Source organism: Drosophila arizonae, chromosome 5 (genome assembly GCF_054131065.1).
Source record: "Drosophila arizonae isolate 15081-1271.41 chromosome 5, UAZ_ARI_1.0, whole genome shotgun sequence".
Classification (NCBI taxonomy): domain Eukaryota; kingdom Metazoa; phylum Arthropoda; class Insecta; order Diptera; family Drosophilidae; genus Drosophila; species Drosophila arizonae.
Genome location: NC_142925.1, coordinates 18,743,905 through 18,763,840, shown reverse-complemented (window position 1 = coordinate 18,763,840; position 19,936 = coordinate 18,743,905). Strand labels below are relative to the sequence as shown.

The 19,936-nt window shown below is 41.3% G+C and overlaps 7 protein-coding genes across 17 annotated transcripts; 5 read left to right on the top strand and 2 right to left on the bottom strand.

Annotated features, from left to right (window-relative positions):
* Positions 1-546: 546 nt before the first annotated feature.
* Positions 547-4,809, bottom strand: LOC108614983 (uncharacterized). Of its 3 annotated transcripts, none has more exons than XM_089472241.1 (3): positions 4,688-4,809; positions 1,747-3,870; positions 547-1,684 (listed from the first exon to the last, which is right to left on the bottom strand). In XM_089472241.1, the coding sequence occupies exons 1-3, from the start codon at positions 4,703-4,705 to the stop codon at positions 647-649; spliced, it is 3,180 nt and encodes a 1,059-aa protein (XP_089328367.1). In that variant the 5' UTR covers positions 4,706-4,809; the 3' UTR covers positions 547-646. The 3 variants fall into 3 exon arrangements, with proteins under 3 accessions (XP_089328367.1, XP_089328366.1, XP_089328365.1); XM_089472240.1 differs by having other exon boundaries at positions 4,667-4,804; XM_089472239.1 differs by lacking the exon at positions 4,688-4,809 and adding an exon at positions 4,304-4,443.
* Positions 4,013-13,825, top strand: LOC149268622 (major facilitator superfamily domain-containing protein 6). 7 transcript variants are annotated; one of them, XM_089472247.1, is made up of 5 exons: positions 4,308-4,393; positions 4,475-4,528; positions 11,813-12,065; positions 12,123-12,268; positions 12,325-13,825. In XM_089472247.1, the coding sequence occupies exons 3-5, from the start codon at positions 12,005-12,007 to the stop codon at positions 13,744-13,746; spliced, it is 1,629 nt and encodes a 542-aa protein (XP_089328373.1). In that variant the 5' UTR covers positions 4,308-4,393; positions 4,475-4,528; positions 11,813-12,004; the 3' UTR covers positions 13,747-13,825. The 7 variants fall into 7 exon arrangements, with proteins under 7 accessions (XP_089328376.1, XP_089328373.1, XP_089328370.1 ...); XM_089472250.1 differs by lacking the exons at positions 4,308-4,393; positions 4,475-4,528 and adding an exon at positions 4,013-4,230; XM_089472244.1 differs by having other exon boundaries at positions 4,387-4,528.
* Positions 4,732-9,003, bottom strand: Tsf3 (Transferrin 3). Of its 2 annotated transcripts, XM_089472243.1 has the most exons (4): positions 8,623-9,003; positions 6,669-7,036; positions 6,296-6,598; positions 4,732-6,233 (listed from the first exon to the last, which is right to left on the bottom strand). In XM_089472243.1, the coding sequence occupies exons 1-4, from the start codon at positions 8,705-8,707 to the stop codon at positions 4,851-4,853; spliced, it is 2,139 nt and encodes a 712-aa protein (XP_089328369.1). In that variant the 5' UTR covers positions 8,708-9,003; the 3' UTR covers positions 4,732-4,850. The 2 variants fall into 2 exon arrangements, with proteins under 2 accessions (XP_089328369.1, XP_089328368.1); XM_089472242.1 differs by lacking the exon at positions 8,623-9,003 and having other exon boundaries at positions 6,669-8,296.
* Positions 13,826-13,963: 138 nt separating the features above from the next.
* On the top strand, positions 13,964-14,891 carry LOC149268621 (lysozyme P). The gene has a single exon (XM_089472252.1). It carries the CDS (start codon positions 14,362-14,364, stop codon positions 14,827-14,829), a length of 468 nt encoding a protein of 155 aa, XP_089328378.1. The 5' UTR covers positions 13,964-14,361; the 3' UTR covers positions 14,830-14,891.
* A 138-nt stretch (positions 14,892-15,029) lies between these two features.
* On the top strand, positions 15,030-15,648 carry BORCS7 (BLOC-1 related complex subunit 7). 2 transcript variants are annotated; one of them, XR_016270684.1, is made up of 3 exons: positions 15,030-15,267; positions 15,325-15,568; positions 15,623-15,648. XR_016270684.1 is itself a non-coding variant. In XM_018013176.2 (2 exons), the coding sequence occupies exons 1-2, from the start codon at positions 15,130-15,132 to the stop codon at positions 15,502-15,504; spliced, it is 318 nt and encodes a 105-aa protein (XP_017868665.1). In that variant the 5' UTR covers positions 15,031-15,129; the 3' UTR covers positions 15,505-15,648. The 2 variants fall into 2 exon arrangements, 1 of the variants encoding a protein (XP_017868665.1); XM_018013176.2 differs by having other exon boundaries at positions 15,031-15,267; positions 15,325-15,648.
* A 142-nt stretch (positions 15,649-15,790) lies between these two features.
* On the top strand, positions 15,791-17,166 carry LOC108617385 (trypsin 3A1). The gene has a single exon (XM_018013175.2). The coding sequence runs from the start codon at positions 15,791-15,793 to the stop codon at positions 16,625-16,627; it is 837 nt and encodes a 278-aa protein (XP_017868664.2). The 3' UTR covers positions 16,628-17,166.
* Positions 17,167-17,618: 452 nt separating this feature from the next.
* Cpr57A (Cuticular protein 57A) lies at positions 17,619-18,682 on the top strand. The gene is made up of 3 exons (XM_018013404.2): positions 17,619-17,780; positions 17,841-18,206; positions 18,440-18,682. Exons 1-3 carry the CDS (start codon positions 17,760-17,762, stop codon positions 18,620-18,622), a joined length of 570 nt encoding a protein of 189 aa, XP_017868893.1. The 5' UTR covers positions 17,619-17,759; the 3' UTR covers positions 18,623-18,682.
* Positions 18,683-19,936: the final 1,254 nt, after the last annotated feature.

Genomic DNA, 19,936 nt, shown 5'->3' with positions numbered 1-19,936 from the left:
AGATAAGACGATATTTTTACTCACGAAATGAGAGTGATTTAAGCAGCAATATATAAGTATAAGTATATCTATTAATATCTAAGTATATCTATATATAATAATAATAATATATACATATGTCCATATAAATAGAAGTGTGTAACTAAACCACATTTGTAAATTATGAGTGAATTCATTTTAAATTAAAAATATATTCTGCTGCAAACATTTTGGTATAAGTATAAAAGTCTTTAACACGTTTCAGAAGAGTGATGTGATCACATTCATATTAAATTTGTATAACTCATTTTAACCATAATTTAGACAATAATATATAAACAGATTAGGACTTTTTCCTACTACATTGCAGTTCCTCGATGGTTTGGAGTTTCTTAATTTTATAGATTTGCAGGAAGCTCACATCATTAGGCCTGGTACCAAATTTTTTTAAAGGTATGTAATATCAGCAATGAAAAACCATTGACAAACAATTAATAGAAGACCTTTTCTAAGTTGGTATGACTGTCGCTTAAAGAACAAAGATAGACAAAAATCCACTACATCATCTCGTGTTATAGCACAAGGGTAAGAAAACAACTTTATTGCATCGCTATTTGAATGATTTTAACAACATAAACATTAAACATAAACATAATATATTAACCAACTACAAATTGATGGAGTGCATTTGCACTCTTCCGTCGGCCGACAGCAGCAACAGTTGCTGGTTGCTAGAGGAGCTGCTCGATGCAGCAATGTCCGTGACAGGTGAGCCGATCTGTAAGCCCAGATCCGTCAATTCCCGATCCAAATGGAAATCGTAGCTGCGCACAGCGCCATTGGACAAGGCGAACAGCCGCCAACCGTCGTTGGACTGGACAAGGGCCTGCACAAGATTCTGTCGCAAGACGCTGCCGCTGAGCAGCAGCTGCTGATCGAACACTTGCAGCTCGTAGGCGCGGCGGGGCTGCTGCAGCAGTTGCAGGGCGGTATTGGGTCGAGCATCATAGTTGTCGCTGTCACTGCCATTGCCAGCGCTCGTCAGCTCCTGCTGCTCGAAGGAACGCCGCTCGTTGAGTATAATGTTTTGAATGGCGCAAGATTTGCCCGTTTCAGGCTCATAGTCCAAAGTTGGCTGCGGCATGGCCGTCGTTGGGCGCTGCACCCGTTGGCGCTGTCGCTGATTGCAGTTGAGTATCATCACGGAGCCATTGGACAAGCCCACAGCCACGTAATACTCATTAGCGAGCACGCATAGCGCTGTGGGGAAGAGAAAGCGACTCTCATGGAGACCGATGCGTGTAAAGCGCTCCGTTTTAAGGCTGCGCGTGCAGCACAGCACAAAGTTGCGATTGGTGCACACGTAGATGAGATCGGTGCCCGTATCGATGCTGCTGAAGCGTAATCCCTGCACGCCCTCACCCGTCATGGCTGTCGTTAGAGTTTGAGTCTCGTTCAGCTCACGCAGCAGCTCGTCGCTGTAGACGTTGCCCTGGAACAGGGACTTGGTCTTGTCGTAGTCGCTTTGAGTGCGCTTCAGCAGGCGGCGCTCTAGATAGCCGCGCAGATCACAGCTCACAGCCTGCAGCAGCTTGACCCTGGCCCAGGGTGAGCTGTACTCGTTTCGTGTCGTTGCACCACAATTTAACCCACTTGCCACCAGCGACCAAATGGTTAGCAGACCAGAATCGTTAAGCGATGCATACTATGGAAAGGGATTGGAATGTAACTGGTTCAGGCTCACATCATTTCAAGCTGCCAACTCACCTGAATATCCTTGTGTGCCAGAGTCCAACTGGTGGCCACTCCAAGGCCAGATGCATGGGGTGCCGGGCGAAAGCTGCGCACATCTACTACGGCACCCAGGTCCAGTGCAGTCAATCCTTGGTTCTCCATGGTGGGCACCACCGACTGTGTGGCTGCAAAGTGTGTCAAATTTCCGTCCAGCTTGGAGCAAAAGCTGTATGTTTCGCGCAAATCCCACATGGCAATGCTGCCATCGCGCAGACCCGCAACAACTATGTCGGGTGCTTCGCAGCAAAATGCCACACGCGATACTTCCGCCCAGGTGGACAGCAGACGTAGCGGCTTGCTGGGATCCGTGAGAGACCAGACCATCAGCAGATTGGCGAAATCATCTCGATAGACATTAGAATCGGGCGGACACTCATGCACCGTGACCACGAGCTGCTGCTGCCCGGCGCTACCAAAGATGCGACGCACTGGGAGCGCATTCAGCAGGCCGGTCTGCAGCAGCGGCACTTGGCGTGCCGAACGAGTTGGGCCATTGGAGTTCAGTACTTTGCCTAGAAGCAATGATGCCTTTTGCAGAAACACGCCTAGCCTATTCAAATCGCTGGGTTTGGTCAGACGCCGTTGTTGCTGGCGCATAGCGCGCTGTTGCTCAGCCTGACGCAGTTGCTCCAGGCGTGCCAGACTGCAATCGAATACATCATTTGCATGAGCCACGAGTCTATCACTGTCATCGTCTGCATCCCCGCTGCAGCTCTGCACCAACAGACTGCCATAATGAGGTGGATGCTGTGTCCAGCTGGTGCGAGTGTGCAGCTCCAGAGTCTGGCATTCGTTGTCCATCTGCTGGGAGTGGGTTTGCGTAGCCAGCTGGCAAGTATTTAGTTTGCCATAGCTCTGCATATATCCCTCATAGCTGAGCGGCTTCATCTCGAATAGCTGATAGTCCAGATGATCGAAACGCAGCTTTCGCATCAGTTCCTGACCACGACGGGTTAGAACTGGATGCGAAATAAAATTGACATAGCCGCCGTAATGCACATCCGCTGTTGACTCTCGGCTGTTGGCCAGCTCTATTGGCCCTGCAACACCATAGTTGCTGATGCCGGAGTCCAGCTGCTCCGAATTGGCCATGCTGTTCGTATCGAAGCTATCAAATTCCTGCTGTGCAGCAATGCGTGGCTGTCGACGTGAGTGCATGTCATAGTGGCCCGAATCCAATTTTCTCTCCAGTTCCTTGTCACGATGTATGACTGTAATTGGGTTTTGCGTGGGCTCCGAATCTTCCTCATCCGCGTCATCTTCCTCTTCAGTATATGCCTCGATATCCTCCTGCTTGTCTTCTATAAAATTGACTTCTGCCATAACTTGTTCTGCCTCCTCACTTTCTTCTATTTGATTTTCTTCCTCATCCAAGTCATCTTCTTCTGGTGTGCTGACATCTGTCTCAAAGTCCGATTCATAGGATTCGAAATCATCCGAGTAGTTATCCAAATCGGTGGCCTGCTTTTTGGCTGCCTCAAAGTTAACTTCAAAGGCCACAGGCTGCTTAACTTGTTTGATTTGCTGCAGCACATCTAGATCGCTGCGTTGCTTAGCCGATTCCCGCTTGAGCACAACTATTTCCTCCGGCTGCAATGTCCGTGAATAAGAACGCACACGGGGCGTCCGCCCATCCTCCACAGAGGCATCCACCTGGCTGGCCGACGCTGTCGTTGTTTCTTGTTGTTTTGATTGCACTCTGCGCTTTTGCGGTGGCGACGACACCGTCACACTGTGATATGTGTCCAGCACTGCATTGGGCTTGACCTTGCCGCCGGCAGGTGGTTGTTTCGCTTTGGCCGCACGCAATGTGCTTGCAGTGGCCTTTGTTGCTGTTGTTGTTGGCGATGGGGTTGCTCGTTTGTTTGTTTGGGCAACAGCCTCACGCTCCTTATTTTTGCCTGTATGCAATGACGTTGATTTTTTAGCTGTTGCTGTTGCGGCTAGCGTCGTAGACTTTGTGGTTTTTCGCTGAATTTGCTCACTTTCAGGTTTCTCCTGTTGCTTCTCCTTCTGCGTGTTGCTTTTCGATGATGTTGCACCGGTTTTACTTGTTGCAGGTGATTTGATAGTCTTGCGTTGTACTTCATGTTTTGGCTATAAAATACAGTCATATTTGCTTTTTGATTTTGCTTACTATTTTTTCGTCTTCCGAATATACAGCAACAAGCTACTGTGCTACAGCTGTTCAGCGTGTGTTTTTCAACACTGGACAAATGAAAATTCAAAGATCAAACTGCTCTTTCCACAAAACGATCAATGCTCTCTTTCCATTCGTCCAATATTAAGTGTAATTGTGGTAGGCATTAGTTTAAATTAATATGTGTGCATGTGTGGGTGTGCGTACATGGTGCATAATAATACGTCTGGGAACTACATTCACAGTCAATCCAGTATCAAGTGGCTGAGCTGTTGAGCTGAACGTTAATAAAATCTTTGCAAATTAAGTAATATGCGGTATGTGATTTAGTTGGTTCCAAGTAAAAGTCCTTGTGCGTTTGAAGTGTCTAATATATGTATACAATCTTACATTTAATTTATTGGTCGTACGCGGTAAACTCTTCGACATTTTATGCCCACAATGACGGGTTTTCGTTTATAGTAGATGTAAAGCAGACACGTATGTTTAATCAATTGTAATTGTTAATTTAGTTCATTGCAAAAATTCATTTCGTTGTGACAAATTTAATCGTTCCCGTAGCAACCATTTGAGTAGCATAGCAACAAAAACAAAATGAACAGCTGATATGCAAAGGTTGGTAAGTTTGAATAAAAATAATCGATAAGAATTAGATATACATATGTAAATATATATACATTTGTTTGTTAATATAAAAAATAAATGGCGAAAAATATGGTTTTAGTTGATATTATTTTTGCTTGTAAATTTTACCTCTCGTGATGAGCTGCGTACCTGTCCCCACCGAAGCATTTTGCAACACTTATTCAAGAGAATGATTTGTTTTGAAAATTTGTGGTATTTAATTGCCTAATATTATCTAGCTTTACTTGTGCTCTTGTAAAAATTAATATCACAATAAATAAAGGTAATCTTGTGCACAGAATATTCTCTAAAATTATAAGCGTTGCATCAGCCACCAAGTGCTCGTAGCCAACAAGAGAACAAAGCTGCTGTGGATACCTAAATGCGCGCCGCTGTCGTCGTCGTGTTTTGAGGCGTAGTACTGCGATATGTAACGGGCATATATGTGCTCCATGGAACGCTTGGCGTCGTCTCGCTGCAGCTCATGCGCGCTTAATAGTGCATCCGTGCTGTCGTGGAATAAGATGTCAGTGCGCCTATCGAAGATGCCATAGAGCGAAAATGGGCGTGTGTCTGTCTTCGGCTTCTTGCCAAACAAATGATCCATGTCGCGCAGCGAGTTGTAGATCTCGTTGTGCCGTGTTAGAGATGAATTGTGCGTCACCAGCTGGCCACGCGGCGTCCAGTGTAGATAGCAGTACTCAAACCTTGAATGGCGTTCAATGCCGCCGTAAGGACACAACAGGCGGTAAGACTGGGGTGTGCCTCGCGCCAACCAGTCGGATGTTAAATTGCCACTAATATATTTCTTGTAGACATCGGAGCTGAGGAAAGCCACATCGGCACCCTCGGCCAGGCAACGGAATGCGCCCTCATCGCCATGATAATGCGGCGGACACTGACGACCACGATGCGGATGCCAGAGGCAAGATTCGTGACTGAAATATGAATTCACTGACTGTACTTTTCCGGTGGCGTTCACAATGGTATCTAGCACAGAGAGATGGGCAGCACCCTCATAGCTGGGCAGGCAAGCTCGAGCGCCCTTTAAGTCCGTAAAACTTTTAAACTTGGAATCCTTGTGTACTAGCGCAATTATTACATAGCGATCGTGCATTTGCTCTGCGAACTCGAAAAGCAACGGCGTCAAGCCGTAATCCCTTTGAGCTTGAACCCGTTGCTCTTGGTTAACCATTAGAACATCGGCGCTCTTGTAACGAGTATCTTCCATACACTGCTCTAAGTTTGTCGTGCGTATGCACTGAATGTTCGGCTCGACGCCATATACTTGGGATGCCTCCTGCAACCAAGAGCACTTAATATGCTCGATGATCGATGTTGTGCAGACGACAATCGAGCGTGGGGGATTGCACTCGGGGAAACTGTAGGCCGACTGAAAGCCAATAGCCTGATCCAGATAGTCATCTATAGAGATGACGTTGTCCAGTGGCACAGTAAACACATGGTATGTCTCCAGCAAGCTAAGCAGCGCGTTTTGCCAGCTCTGCGGCTCGTCGTGTGTGAGTCCAGTAACCAGACGCTGCACCTGAGCGGCATGCGAGCGACGTGCAGCCACCACAGGCCATGGCTTGGATACCCAAATGCAGGGATGCGTAACATTGATTGGCTGCAAGTGTCCGTCTGGACAGAGATAGCTGTATTTAGTCGGATCGTCCTGTGCTTCCAGACCTGCCAGCTGTTAAACATGATAATTAGCAATGTTTATGTATAAACAATAAATCAAATTTTGCTACTCACCCCAAAATGACTGCGCGTATCGTCAAGGCGTGCCCAGGAGACGCTACCGCCGCCACTTGTCAGACAATAGAGTGCTCCACGTCGGCCCCAATGCTTGTCCGTGTCGTCGCAGCTATATGGATTATAGCACATTTGGCACAATGATGGATACCGATCCTTGAGAATGCGATCCTGTTTACGATCTGGCACCCAAGGACCAGCTTTGCAGCTGGGACCAAAATACCTCGCTGAAGCCGCAATGCGGTCTTCAGTTAATGTAATATCTGGATTGCAGGACTTTGCGACCAAGGTTGACTCGAAGTACTGCAAAGAGTAATTATGACAATTAAAATGTATACAATGTTTGTTAATAAATTAAGAGTGCTCTTCTCACATTGGCCAACACCTCGGTCCAGTGGTGATCCAAACCATAGCCAGGATGACACAGCTTGGCGCCATGCAGATCATTGACGGTGTGTATGCCAGCATCGTTGTTCACCACGGCAACTATTTCATACTCAAAGGGCGAGTGGTGTGAACGTAGCTCGCTGGCAACCAGAATCTCCACACTGGCCCAGCGAGCTGCCACCAAATCCTCGGAAGTGAGTACACCGAAGTGTGCCGTTCCTTTGTGTATGCGACGCACACAGTCCAAGCGATCGACGCCTATCACGCACTCAATGTTACTCGTGGCCTTCAGCAGCGGGCAGAATTTGGGCGCCTTGCGGTAATTACCAAGCGACTCGACCACACAGACGCGTACTGAAAGTGAAGGCGAAATACAAAGGAAATTAAAATGAAGTTGATAATCTTTAGTATTCCGCTGGAATAAATTTAATTTCTGTGTGAATTGATCGTTTATTTCGTGCAGTTTTTCGGAAAGAGTCTTAAATTCAAAATTCCCATCTGACAACCGGTTTGAAGGCGTACTCTTTGCATTTAACTGTCGACTCGTCTTGGAAAACTCTGATATCATGGCAATTACGCAGAATTCACAACTAACTGCTGTCATGCGAATGCAGGAGGGGCATTTTGGCCAGTGGAGCACGCAGTCAAGGTCAACGCGTGTGTGAACTTCAATGTGTTACGAGACTCTTCGGTAACAGGTATTCGGCTTGCCTGCGGAGTTAAGATGACACCTAAGATACTATATATATATATATGTATATACTGGATACTTTATTTATTTATAGTTGTGAAGTTGTATGTAGTGTGTAAATGACTTATGATCAATCACTGTTGCCACGTTTAAAGCTAATAACATAAACTTGACATAAGTATAAGCTTTCATTATGCGGAATAGTTCATACTCTTTTCATAAAGGTATAATTAATTTTTTACGATATGTGTAACCACATTGAAATTCGCCCTGCCTTCTTGATGGATTTGTATGTATATTCTCTTGCAATATAAGCAGCTGAATTGATTAGGTCATTCTCTTCGTAGGTCTTTCGATTTTAACATAGTTATTACATTACATTATATTGAATCGTTTTTTGTTGAAATATTGGACATGTAGACATCTATTGATATCTCAACCAAATTTGTTTCTTTCAAGAAGAACTTCTCTTCATTGTATTTTAATCGATAAATATGCTGTTTTAAGAGAACTTTATCGTAGTCCTTTTAGACTTAATAAATGTATTCGATTGTAATTACAATTAAATTATTAAATATATTATTCATATTTTCTCTTTGTGGAACTTGAAAATGCTCCAGAAAATTACTCGCCTAAATACATTTCTTATCTTTAGAGGTCAATACTCTTTATTTTATTATTTTTTTCACACATAAATTGCATATACTTTTTTTTTCTCTTAATTTTGCTTTTTTTTACTGCCTGTCATATAAACATATTTAGTATAGGTAGATATATACCGCTGCTAATGAAAGGTTCACAATTTGATGCAATTAAGTTTTGATTTAATTTGTAGCTTCAATGATATTGTAAGGATTTATAATTGTGTTCAAATTCAGGTATTTGAAATTTATATGTTTTTTATTATTCTGATGAAATTCAGACGTTAAATAGGCTTATATTTGTTTTTATAATTCTGATGAAATACAGTTATTAAATACAGTATATCATTTTGTGTAGCGTACGCACTATTCGGTGTTTTGTATATTTCCTGTATTTCTTGTTTTTATTTTTTCTTTTTCCTCATGAAGGTCAGCCGGTGTATTAACATTTTATTTTTTTATTTTAGGAAGCAAACTGAATAGATAAAACGTTTTTAGCAATTAAAATGTGTTCAAGTACTTATTTTGTTTATAGATGTAATCAATTTACAGAAAGATAACAATTAAATAATCTTGCAGTCATTTCTCGTCTTTCCAGTCGAACTTACATTTCCCATCATCGAGCGGCTCGATGGCTGCACAATTTGATATTGATAAGGCGAACAAGCAAGTGAATATTATCAGCGGCTGCATAATTGTGTAATTATTAGTATTCAAACTTTTATTGAAAGTATTTTAAAATCACTTTGTTTAAATGAAAATTAATTCAGCACTTAGTTGAAATCTCAAGTTGAGTTCGTTAATTAGTCGCCCTATCAGCACTCGGCCCACGAAAAACGCCTACAAATTTTTAAATGCATATATTTATACATATGTACATATATTAATATATGTATGTATTTGTTTTTTTATAGTCTGTACTATAGTCGAGAACGCGCTGAGCGAGAGAGTTTGAGTCGACCTCATGCGGCGGACGAACAGATGCGACTGTCTGAGCTTCTGCTCGCGGTTACGTCGTCGACTGCGGATGCACCGAATAAAACCCGTTTCGAGCCGCATTTTTTTTTTTTGTAATATCAAAAATGATCGCACGTAAACAAAACTAGCAAAGAGCTGCTGACTCAAGCGCCGTTTGGGGTATTCCGAGTTGTGATTGATTGATCAGAAGCAAAGAGGAGGTGCCTTTAACGGGGAATTTTAGATATCCAAGGAACTCAGCTTAACTTCGCCAAAAAACCTCGGATACTGGGTAGGGAATCACCTAATCAGAGACTATTTGCGAGAGTAGGAGAGGTGGGTATCTATCTATAGTTGGGGTATTCGTAAATCAAAATTTTGGAGACTGCTACTTAGGCTTGCGAGATAAGCCGAAAATACAAAGTAACTTTATTAAAGTTGCTAACTGATTTTATAGAAATAATAAAGCTATCACTTAAACTGAAGCAAATCTGAAATTCTTGGAAGGTGAAATCTTATCAATTATTTGCGAAACAATATCTATAGATTATTTAAAACATATTTGATATTTTACAAATGAGAAAGCTTTTGCTCCTGATTCCCTGCATTCAGCCCTCCATCTTCAGTGTATTGTATAGTTTCGCAAAGTCGGTATACCCCTAATCAACATTAGAGTATATTTACTAAAATATATGTAGTATATATATAATATATGTATGTTTAATTCCTTGTCTTAGACGTTGTTGTATCTTTTGAATTTGTAATCTCAACCCTTATCGTTATGCAGTCGATTACTTATTAGAATTGTATTATTATTGGCGGTGCGCTTATCAGTCTGTGTTGGCTTATCAGCAAATGTTTTGTGTCGTAGAAGACTGCTGGGCGGTGTACGCGACGCTTTGTAATAACAGTCGCAGTTCGCCTTTTGCGGCATTCCCATGCCTTTAACTTGATCTCAAGTGGCGTGATATATCTAACAAAGTAATGAAATAATTTTTTTCCATTTAATTATTAAGAAAATATTCGCGAGCTGTGAAAGTGTGCCATTGTGTTCAAATGCTCAGATTATTCTTGATGGATTCAGTTCAATTACAAAGACTATGAGCTTAGTGATTTATTTATATGTATATAGACTTCATGTTCATTTCTATGGCTTCTCAGTTGCTATTGACCTAACTAGTTGACGTTGTCTCGCGAATTACGTTTCGTATAAAATCCCATCAAATTCGTAATGTTTCTCTTGTTTTTATTTTTTTTTTTTTTTTATTTTTTTTTTTTTAATTGTGGGTGTTGGCTTTTTGTATTTTTATTTTAAGTGTAGTTTGATTAATGGGTAAATCAAAAAGTATTTGTTGTTTTCTCCCATAACTGTATTTAAAGCTTATATAATTTGTATATGTATAAAATTGACATTTGGATGCGTGTAAAATTTCATTACCCTCCCATTCATTTTGTTGCTAAATTAGTGAAACCGTTACCTTATTGTAGTACACTCACTTATTTCTTATTCATTTCTATTTCTGTTTCTGTCTGTTATTTCAGTTATTGTTTTTTTTTGTGCGTTTGCATCGTAGATAACCTTTTATTTTGGCAATTTATTTTTGGGTAATTAACTTGCCGGCAATACCGAACGTTGATCGTAATTTTTCTGTGTCAAGTTTGCTGTTAATGCATTTATATAAAAATGTATACATGTATATGTAAATACTTATATATGGCACTGGTTTTCGTTGTAGATACTTAGCCTATATCTCTGCGTAGGTAGTTAGTATTGCATATACATCATAAGCGCTCGACACTTTGATCTGGTTTATGGCTATTGAAGCAGCGGAATTTATTTATTAGCTAATTGTGCTGACTAAATTATCTCAATAGTATCATGGCATTTTCGTCAATTGAACATATTATTTTTATTTCTCTAACTAAAAGAACAAATAAGAAAGTTTATTAATTAAAACAAAATAAAATGTTTATTGGGTAGAATCGTGCTTTGATTGCTTAAGAACTGAGCAGTTTAATATTTCTTGTTTTACTAAATGAATAAATTAAGCAATGTATAAAGCTTAAACAAAAAAAATGTCTGATTGGTTATAATTGAAAAGAATGCAAATTTAATTTTATGCAAAAGGTAAAAAAATGAAAATGAAGGAATAAATAGAAAAAAATACAATACAATACAAAAATAAAAGAAAATTAATAAATAAATAAAAAAAAATATGAATTTAAAATAATACTAAATCTTAAATATACAAATATGTATATATAATTTAATTTTAAATTATAAATATTAAAGTTTGACACTTAAAAGTATAAAATATACTAGTAATAGTCGATTGGAATATAATATAAAATTATGACATGAATATTCAATTTATTTTATATGCACACTATCTTTAAAATATTACATTTTTAAAAGGATGCCTCTTGTTGCTTAGACACTTGGGCTGTTAAACTATAGAGACTTATTTTACTATTACTTGGCATTACTTAACTTACAATCTAACGGTTTTTAGTGCCATAAACTCTAGACGTTCCATGTTGGCAAGCCGTATTTCCATAATAGAACACGCCTTTTGTTTATGTCAAATATCTATTCAGGTGCCAGAGATAAGATTTGCACGTCTTTAAGAGCAAACATTAAATTATAAAAGTAATTTATGAATTACACAAAAACTCAGATATATTTCAGGTAATTTTAGCAAATACATTTTTATCTCTATACAATTTTATGCTAGCCCTATGTTACAGTGAGCACTTTGTAGCTGCGATAAGATAAGTTTCTGTGTTCAGTGCGTCCATAGCAACATTATGTTTACAATTTGTCTACACTTATTCCCACAGCCTCCGGATCGAGTCGATCGCTGCTCACTTACTATGGTCTTGTGAGGGCAGCGGGCAGGGAAAGCAATAAAGATTACGACGCCGGTGCATGGAGTCATCAAACTGTGATATAGTATTGTGAACCGTCTTCGAGTTAGGTGTCGTACATGCATATATATGTATATGTAGTAGATATTCTGTACTGCTGAGACAATGGTGTCAATAAACAGACGCCTGCTGCCTATTAAGGCGCATTTCTTCTTTTTTATGGCGGGTGAGTTTTGATCTGTTTTAGTTTGCTGTTATGCTAATGAGATCTTTAATCTTATAGCCATGGGTCCCATATTGCCGCAGCTCTCGGTAATAGGCAAACAGATTGGCATACCGCCGGACATAATGGGCTATATAACCGCCGTCTTGCCGGTACTCTATGTGTTGGCCAAGCCGCTAGTTGGCTTTTTAGCCGATTATTTTATGGTAAGTCGATTAGCCCTTGCAAATATCTGGCTTTAATAATATTCTTAACTTTACAGCACCTGCGCAAGGTCATCTTTATGGCATTGATTGTAATCATGACCTTGGCCTATGGCGGTTTCTATTTTCTGCCCAATGCACCACATCCCATTGAGCTGAACGAAACGAGCGTGGAGTGGCCAGTGACATTGACAGAGGAGCCGCTCCACTGTCCGCCAGAGATTTATGCCGCCGATGCTCATTGTCAGGCGGCGCACGAGGCTGAATGCAGCCAAGGCGACTACATCTTTCAGGCATTGATAGCGGCGCCTGAGGCTCTGGCTAACCTGGATGCCAGCCCCAATCTGCAATATGGCAACGAAAGCTACTTCATTTGCCTCACTGAGCTGAAGATGGCCAGCTACTGGAGCAACACCTCCCTCACCTGCCGGCTGAAGCACATCGATAGCTGTGTCTACGGCAGTGGAACGTTCTGGCTGTTCGTTGCCATGCTCTTCATTGGCACCATTGGCTTCAATGTGACCAATTCCATATCGGATGCCTGCTGCTTTGATATGCTGGGCGAGGCAGAGCAGAGTAAATATGGAGCACAGCGCGTTTGGGGTACCATTGGATTTGGAGTCACCGCGCTAATCGCCGGAGTTGTGGTCAACCTGTGGACAGCGGATGCAGTGAAAAGCTTTACGCCCGCCCTGATTATAATGGGCGTGTTTAGTGTGCTGGATTTGTTCAGCGTGTCCAAGTTAAAGTTGCCCAAATTGGGCGGCTCCGAGTCCATCTGGGCGGATGTCTGGCAGCTGGTGCGTCAGCCACCGATTGTAACCTTCTTGTTCTTCGCCACAATGGCCGGCATTATTGACTCGTTCATAATCTACTTCATGTTCTGGCATGTGGAAGAGGTGGCCGCTCAGACGGGTTATATGGCGGACATCAAGCTCATCGAAGGCCTCGTCGTGGCAGCGGAGTGTCTGGCTGGCGAGGTGCCGTTCTTCTTCTACAGCGGAAAGATTATCAAGAAACTGGGCTACGTGCACTGCATGAGCATGTGCTTCTTCTTCTATGCAGTGCGTCTGTCGCTCATCTCCTGGATACCGAATCCCTGGTATCTAGTGGGCGTCGAGCTGTTCTTCCAGGGCGTGACCTACGCCCTCTGCTACACTTGCATTGTGGCCTATGCCTCGGCCGTGGCCCCGCCCGGCACCTCAGCCACGGTCCAAGGCCTCATGGCTGGCATGGACGATGGGCTGGGCTTCTCCATTGGCTCACTCATTGGGGGCATTATGTTTAAGAGGCTGGGCGGACGTGAGAGCTTCAAGTATTTTGCCATAGCTGCCATCTGCACATGCGTGGCGCACATTGTACTCCGTCCGTTGTCCAGGAAACGGCAGTATTTACCCAAAAGTGAATATCAAGTGCCGCCCGAGCTGGCCGAAAGCGAGCTGGGGCCCATGACGCCACAGGAGATGCCAAAAGTATATTAGTTTTAGTTCCCGTTTTGTATTATTGCATACGATTTTTTATACAATTTTATTTAAATACTTGCTTCCAAGTTGAATAACATTTTCGATTGTTTTATTTGAACAAGTGCTCTCCATATTTGGAGGAACACGAGGCGCCGACAGCTCTCAAGAGGTTTATTGAAATGTTGAATAATACCATAAAAAAAAAAAAAAACAATACAATAAAGTAAAATAAAATAAACAACAAATATAACATAATTGAATAAATCAATGTATACAAAAGATTCAGATATTCGAAAACTGAAAGCGTTTTTTATATCCAAATGCCGAATAGTTCCCACTCCATATATCAGCAAGTCACACAATTGAGACTCAATAAACCAATAAAACAATCAAAAGAGACTAACACAATTTTTGAATTAGGCTCTGATCACAATTTAGAATTAAAAGCATTGAAATCAAAGAACGGCAAGCTTTTGTAGGCTAGTGTACTTAATTATGCTTAAGTGTGGGCCCACTTGAAAGTTGTTGAAGTGGGCAGTTGTCAAAAATTAGATTGGGCAGCTATTCGAAAGTCGCCAACCAAAAGGCTATATAAGCCGGGCATCACAATGCCAATTCACATTTCACAAGAAGATGCCAAAAACGTGGCCGGTTTATCTGTTGCTCTCTTTACTGATCGCGTTAGGTGCGAGAAGGATTAAAGCTCGCCAAGTGAAGAAATGTAGTCTGGCCCGACAGCTCTATCGGAACGGGGTGCCTTATAACGAGCTAGACGATTGGCTGTGCCTAGTCGAGGGCGAGAGCTCGTTCAATACAAAGGCTATTAATCCAACCAATGTGGATAATTCTGTCGACTGGGGATTGTTTCAGATCAACGATCGGTACTGGTGCAAGCCCTCGGATGGCAGACCTTCCACAGATTTGTGCCGTTTACCCTGCCGACTGTTGCTCAGCGATGACATTAGATATTCCATTGCCTGTGCGAAATATATCAAACAACAGCAGGGATTCTCTGCCTGGGTTGCTTGGAATAATCGTTGTCAAGGTCCAAAGCCAAGTGTAAAGCGTTGCTTTAAACGAAGGTATAGATATAGAGGTTGAAACAATGCGGCAACTAAATGTGATATTAAAGTAAATGCTTAATAAAAGTATTCAAAGCTCAACCTCCTTATATACATACCCACTTATTTTTATTTACATTTTTAAATATTTGCGGGCTTTGATTCAAATTAATATTGTCAGTGTTGCCTAACATCAACTGCCACATCTGGCAACTCTGACAGCAAACGAACACAAGCTGCCTGCTACATAACACAATTGCATATTCACCTTGGCCTTTGCTTTGTTTACGCAGACGATTTTGTGAAACTTGTAATAAATTGATAAAAATAAGAATATAAAATGGCATCAGCATCTAGTTCAAGCGCTCGTCATTTGTTTGATGATTCCAAGAAACGCCTGTGCGCTCGAGTTGGTGTAAATGTGAACAATTTGGGCTCTGTAGCCAGGCAAGTGGTGCGAGGCTCCAAGACCAATGAGGTAGGAAAAATAATAATAATGTATAAACTATAAATTAAACTAAATGGTGTTGCACAGATTATGCATCAGACGCTAAAGAACTTTACGCAAGTGGACGTGGTATCCGATTACAGCAACCAAAACCTGCAAAAGATGACGCTCATCCTACAGCACGTCGGCTATCAGTATGACGTGATGCAAGATAGTGTCAATCATTTGGATTACCTCAAGGAGCAGGTGACGGCCATGGAAAGATGATTGGAAGAGCAAAGGCCTAGACATTAGTTGAACTGCACACCTTATGCCCACTATGATTTCGACAGTAATTCCGCTCATATATTTTCATAAATACCAAAGCTCCATAACCTCGTCTCAGGTTAATCGCAGCGAGCAGCCCTTGAATATGTCTCTGAGAGGTGGTGTCGCGGGCAAACACACAAAATGCGATAAGGGCCAAGATATCTATGGCTGCCTTGCCTATAAAAGTAGCCAGCAATGAGATACGCACGATTATCTATCTATAAGTCACCTTTCGCATCACATTATGCAGCGCACGCAACTGCTATTCTTCGCTTGGCTGGCATTTGCCGCTGCCCAGGACATCGCCACACAGGAGCAGAGGCTATTGGCGGACAGAGATACTCTCGATCCACAGGATGGTCGCATTGTCGGTGGTTGGGCAACAAAGATCGCGCATTTCCCACACCAGGTCTCACTGCAGAAGGGCACACGTCATATCTGCGGAGCCACAATATTGGCACCCACTCTGGTGCTAACTGCCGCTCATTGTGTGCTGAAGGCCAATGAGCCGCAGGACTATTTCATACGCGCTGGCTCCACCAAGTGGTCAAGTGGCGGCAGCCATCATCGTATTCGTCGTATCATTCCTCACGAGCATTTCAATCTGCCTACACATATGAACAACGACATCGCTCTGTTACAGCTCCAAGATCCGCTTATCTTTAGTGACAACATAAAACCCATTCCGATCGTAACACCGATGGATGATGTGCCCACACTAGCTCAGCTCTTCGTCAGCGGCTGGGGATCCACAAAAGTGGAGCAAATGGCCACATCACCGCTCTTGCATTACACAGTCATCGTTCAAATTAATCGCGATTCGTGTGCACGTAACTACTTTGGCGCCGCCACCATAACATCCACCATGTTCTGTGCAGGCAGCAAGTCTGGCAAAGGTGATCGGGACAGCTGCGTGGGCGATTCGGGTGGTCCGTTAATCACACACGTTGACGGTCGCTTCAAACTGCTTGGCATTGTATCTTGGGGCCTAGGCTGCGCCAACGCTCAATATCCAGGCGTGTATACCTATGTGCCTGCTTATATGAACTGGATATACCAGACAGTGCAGACACTGACCTAGGCTTATAGTATTTGTATTTTAAAGGTTTTATTGTTATGCGCATCTAACCTAACTAAAAATAGATTTAATAAGTTTCTTAAAAATCACACAGCCCAGCTCTTAAATTGTATGACTATTATAAAACAGTTTTTTCCACATGATGTAAATATTTTAAGCACATATTTTTGACCTAATATTGATAATGTATATATAAGTTTTATTATTGTGAATACTTATAAACTATAAACAATTCCACGCAATATTTTTGTTGAACAATAATGATTGTCAACACTCAACTTGTTTAATATGCAGTTGATTAAGTATATAAATTCATTTTAAAAAATCAAATGAAACCTGTATTGAACCTGTTTAACCGTTTGGGTTTCAGTCAACTCTTCTCTTTAGGATTAGTCATAGAAATGTCCGAGAACAAATTGTATATTTAATTTTAAAGTTTAACTATTCATTTCTCTTATTATTCATTATTGCTCTAAAGCCTTGATCTTTGATTTAAAAAATAAGAATAAAATGAGTTCTTTTTGGCTCAAGTTCAAGGCGAGTATGGAAGTTTGTTGTTGATAACTGGAAAGTTATTGAAAGAGCTACACATTTTGCTAGCTAAATCTAGCTAAGAATCAATAGTATATGAACACACGATCTAAGCCTAATGCTTTAATTATTGCTATTTATACAAAATTTAATTTCCTATAATCACTGGTTTAGCTTTTTGTAAAAGTTAATGCTTTGGCATTTAACAATATTCATATTTTTCACTATCAACAAAGAGAGATTTTTCTCAATTTTTGCAAGTCTAAAGATCGTGCGGCATTGAGAGATTATTAGAGGAACTGATTGTTGTAGAACAGCAGCGTTAGCTTATCTGGCTTATTACAAAATAAATTCAACATTAATGTCGAGTTGTCTTGTTTATGAATGCAAAATTATAAAAATGAAAACAAGTTTTGTCTTCAAAGCTCCGAACGGTGTTTTGTATATAAAAAGCGAATCTGAGAGGCTAAAGCACGGCGGCAGACCAGTTTTTTCGGTTTCAGTTTCGATTGCGACTGACAAAAAATTCGCTACAAGTTTTTAGTTTCCCATCGCAGCTCAACAAAGAGACACACGTAAAAGGAAAAAGAAAAGAAGAAAAATCATGAAGCACTTTTTCATATTGGTAAGCGATAGTCAATGGCAGCTACGCAATGCAACTACATTTCCGGTTTACTGTGTCAAGGTCGTTTGTGCATTGGGCGCCAGTCGCGCGGATGTGTCGCATCTTCATTTGGCCACCACTCCAGAGCCGCATGCGCCCGCCAGCCCGTATGTGTTTAGCTACCAGGCGGGGCGTGCACCAGGTCATGTGGATAGACAGCACACAGAGGTATCCGATGGCTCGGGCGTTATACGCGGCGCCTTCTCCTACGTGGATCCCAAGAATCAAGTGCGCACCGTTCAATATGTCGCCGATGAGAATGGCTTCCATCCGCAGCTGAGTCACCAGCTGGAAGACAGTGCAGCCGTCAAGGCGGCCAAGGAGAAGCACTTCGCTACCTATAATCGCATTGCGCAAGAGCATGCCAGCCACATACCAGGCCAAGCGGTGAGTACGGCCCAGAGATGGCCCAGAGCGTGTTGTGTTGTGTTGTGTTGTGTTGTCTTACATGCATGAATTACAAATGCTTTTCACGAGCTGCGCAAAGCTTGCTGCCAGTCATTGCTGTTGCTTGACGTCGGACGCTGGCAAATAAATTATTTCAATTATTCAGCATGCGCCAATCCCTAGCAATTGTATAAATGTTACAAACTCTTATTTTTATTTCCATTCGCTTGCAGTCTGTGGCAGCTGCTCCCCGCGGCAGTGCCGCCGTCATTCATGCCACCCAAAAGCATTTGAGCGCATTTGAGCGTATCGCAGCGGAGCACGCAGCCATCGGGGCCCAGCAGGAGGCGCAACGCTTAGCATTGGCAGCCCAGTCGCAGTACAGTGAAATTGACAATGGACAATACCATCCATAAGCTGTGTATACTTGCACAACAAATATTTGTATTTAATAAATATTGTCATTTGAAAAAACATTCGTTAGTATTTTCTTTAATATTTTATTTAATTATCACAGCAAAGCAGCCGAACAAAGTAGAAAATAGGCTAGTATTTCCTTTAAATATGTCCTCTAATTATTTCCCCTAAATATATTCTCTAATTATTTCCATCAAAGTATTTCCTCCAAGAATTTCCTCCAAGAATATTTCCTCTAAGAATATTTTATAATTATTTCGTGTAAGTATTAAACTTAGAAAAAGTGTTTCCTCTCAGAATTTATTCTTAGTATTTCCACTAAGCATTTCCGCCAAGTCTGCGCTCTGTCCTTAATGCCTAGCAGAACGATCACACACTTTACTTCACTGCACGACTGACCCCCACTAGGCCTAGGTGACTGAAGAAATGCTGTAGCTGCTGCCCTTTATATAGGGCAACTTTCACTCATAGCCGAAGTCTCTCTCAAATGTTGAGCCCGACGCCAGGTAGAGCTCGTTGCAATCGAGTTTAAACGACCAATGGGAACACCCTCTGCTGCTGAAAGCATTCTTACTTTGTTTTACGGAGTACTGCTGCTACATATGGACAACTGAAATGATCTTCTATAGCTCTTCTTCGTTCCTTAGTGACAAAGAGAGACAAACTGATGGAGAGACAGACTGTGAGGTAGATACATAGACAAACAAACACGCATACTAAGACTATAAGCTGATATGCTAAATGGGGTATGTACTTTAACATTTATAATTATAAGGTATGGATATAGACAGCTATAGACAGCCATTTCTTCTGTTGATTTTGTTTTAATTATTATCATATTATCATAATATCATTAAAAAAAATAATAATAATAATGATTATTATTCGTGATCAGCGCTGCAAAATTAAAATATTGATATTCATATATATATATTTTTTTAAATATGTATGAACTGTTTCTTTACCTGATTAGATTACATGAAATAGGAAAAACAAAAATGAATATTTAATATTTAATTATTGTTTCGTGTGAATGATTAACTAATTTGTTTTTATATAAACTGTATAATGTTATTGCATGACTCATACGTAACTTGTATGAGCCCATATTGATAGCTGTTGTAGACTCTTCATATATTTTAAATTCCGTTGGGTATAGGCAATGGCTATATGTATAAATTTTTAAAATTTTTTTAATCGAATCTGTGGTATCTTCTGCCTGATAAACTGGAAGAGTGCAAGCACTGAGCCTTCTTCAATCAACGATCTATCATATTTGTATACACACTTACTGAACGGCTTGATAAACATGA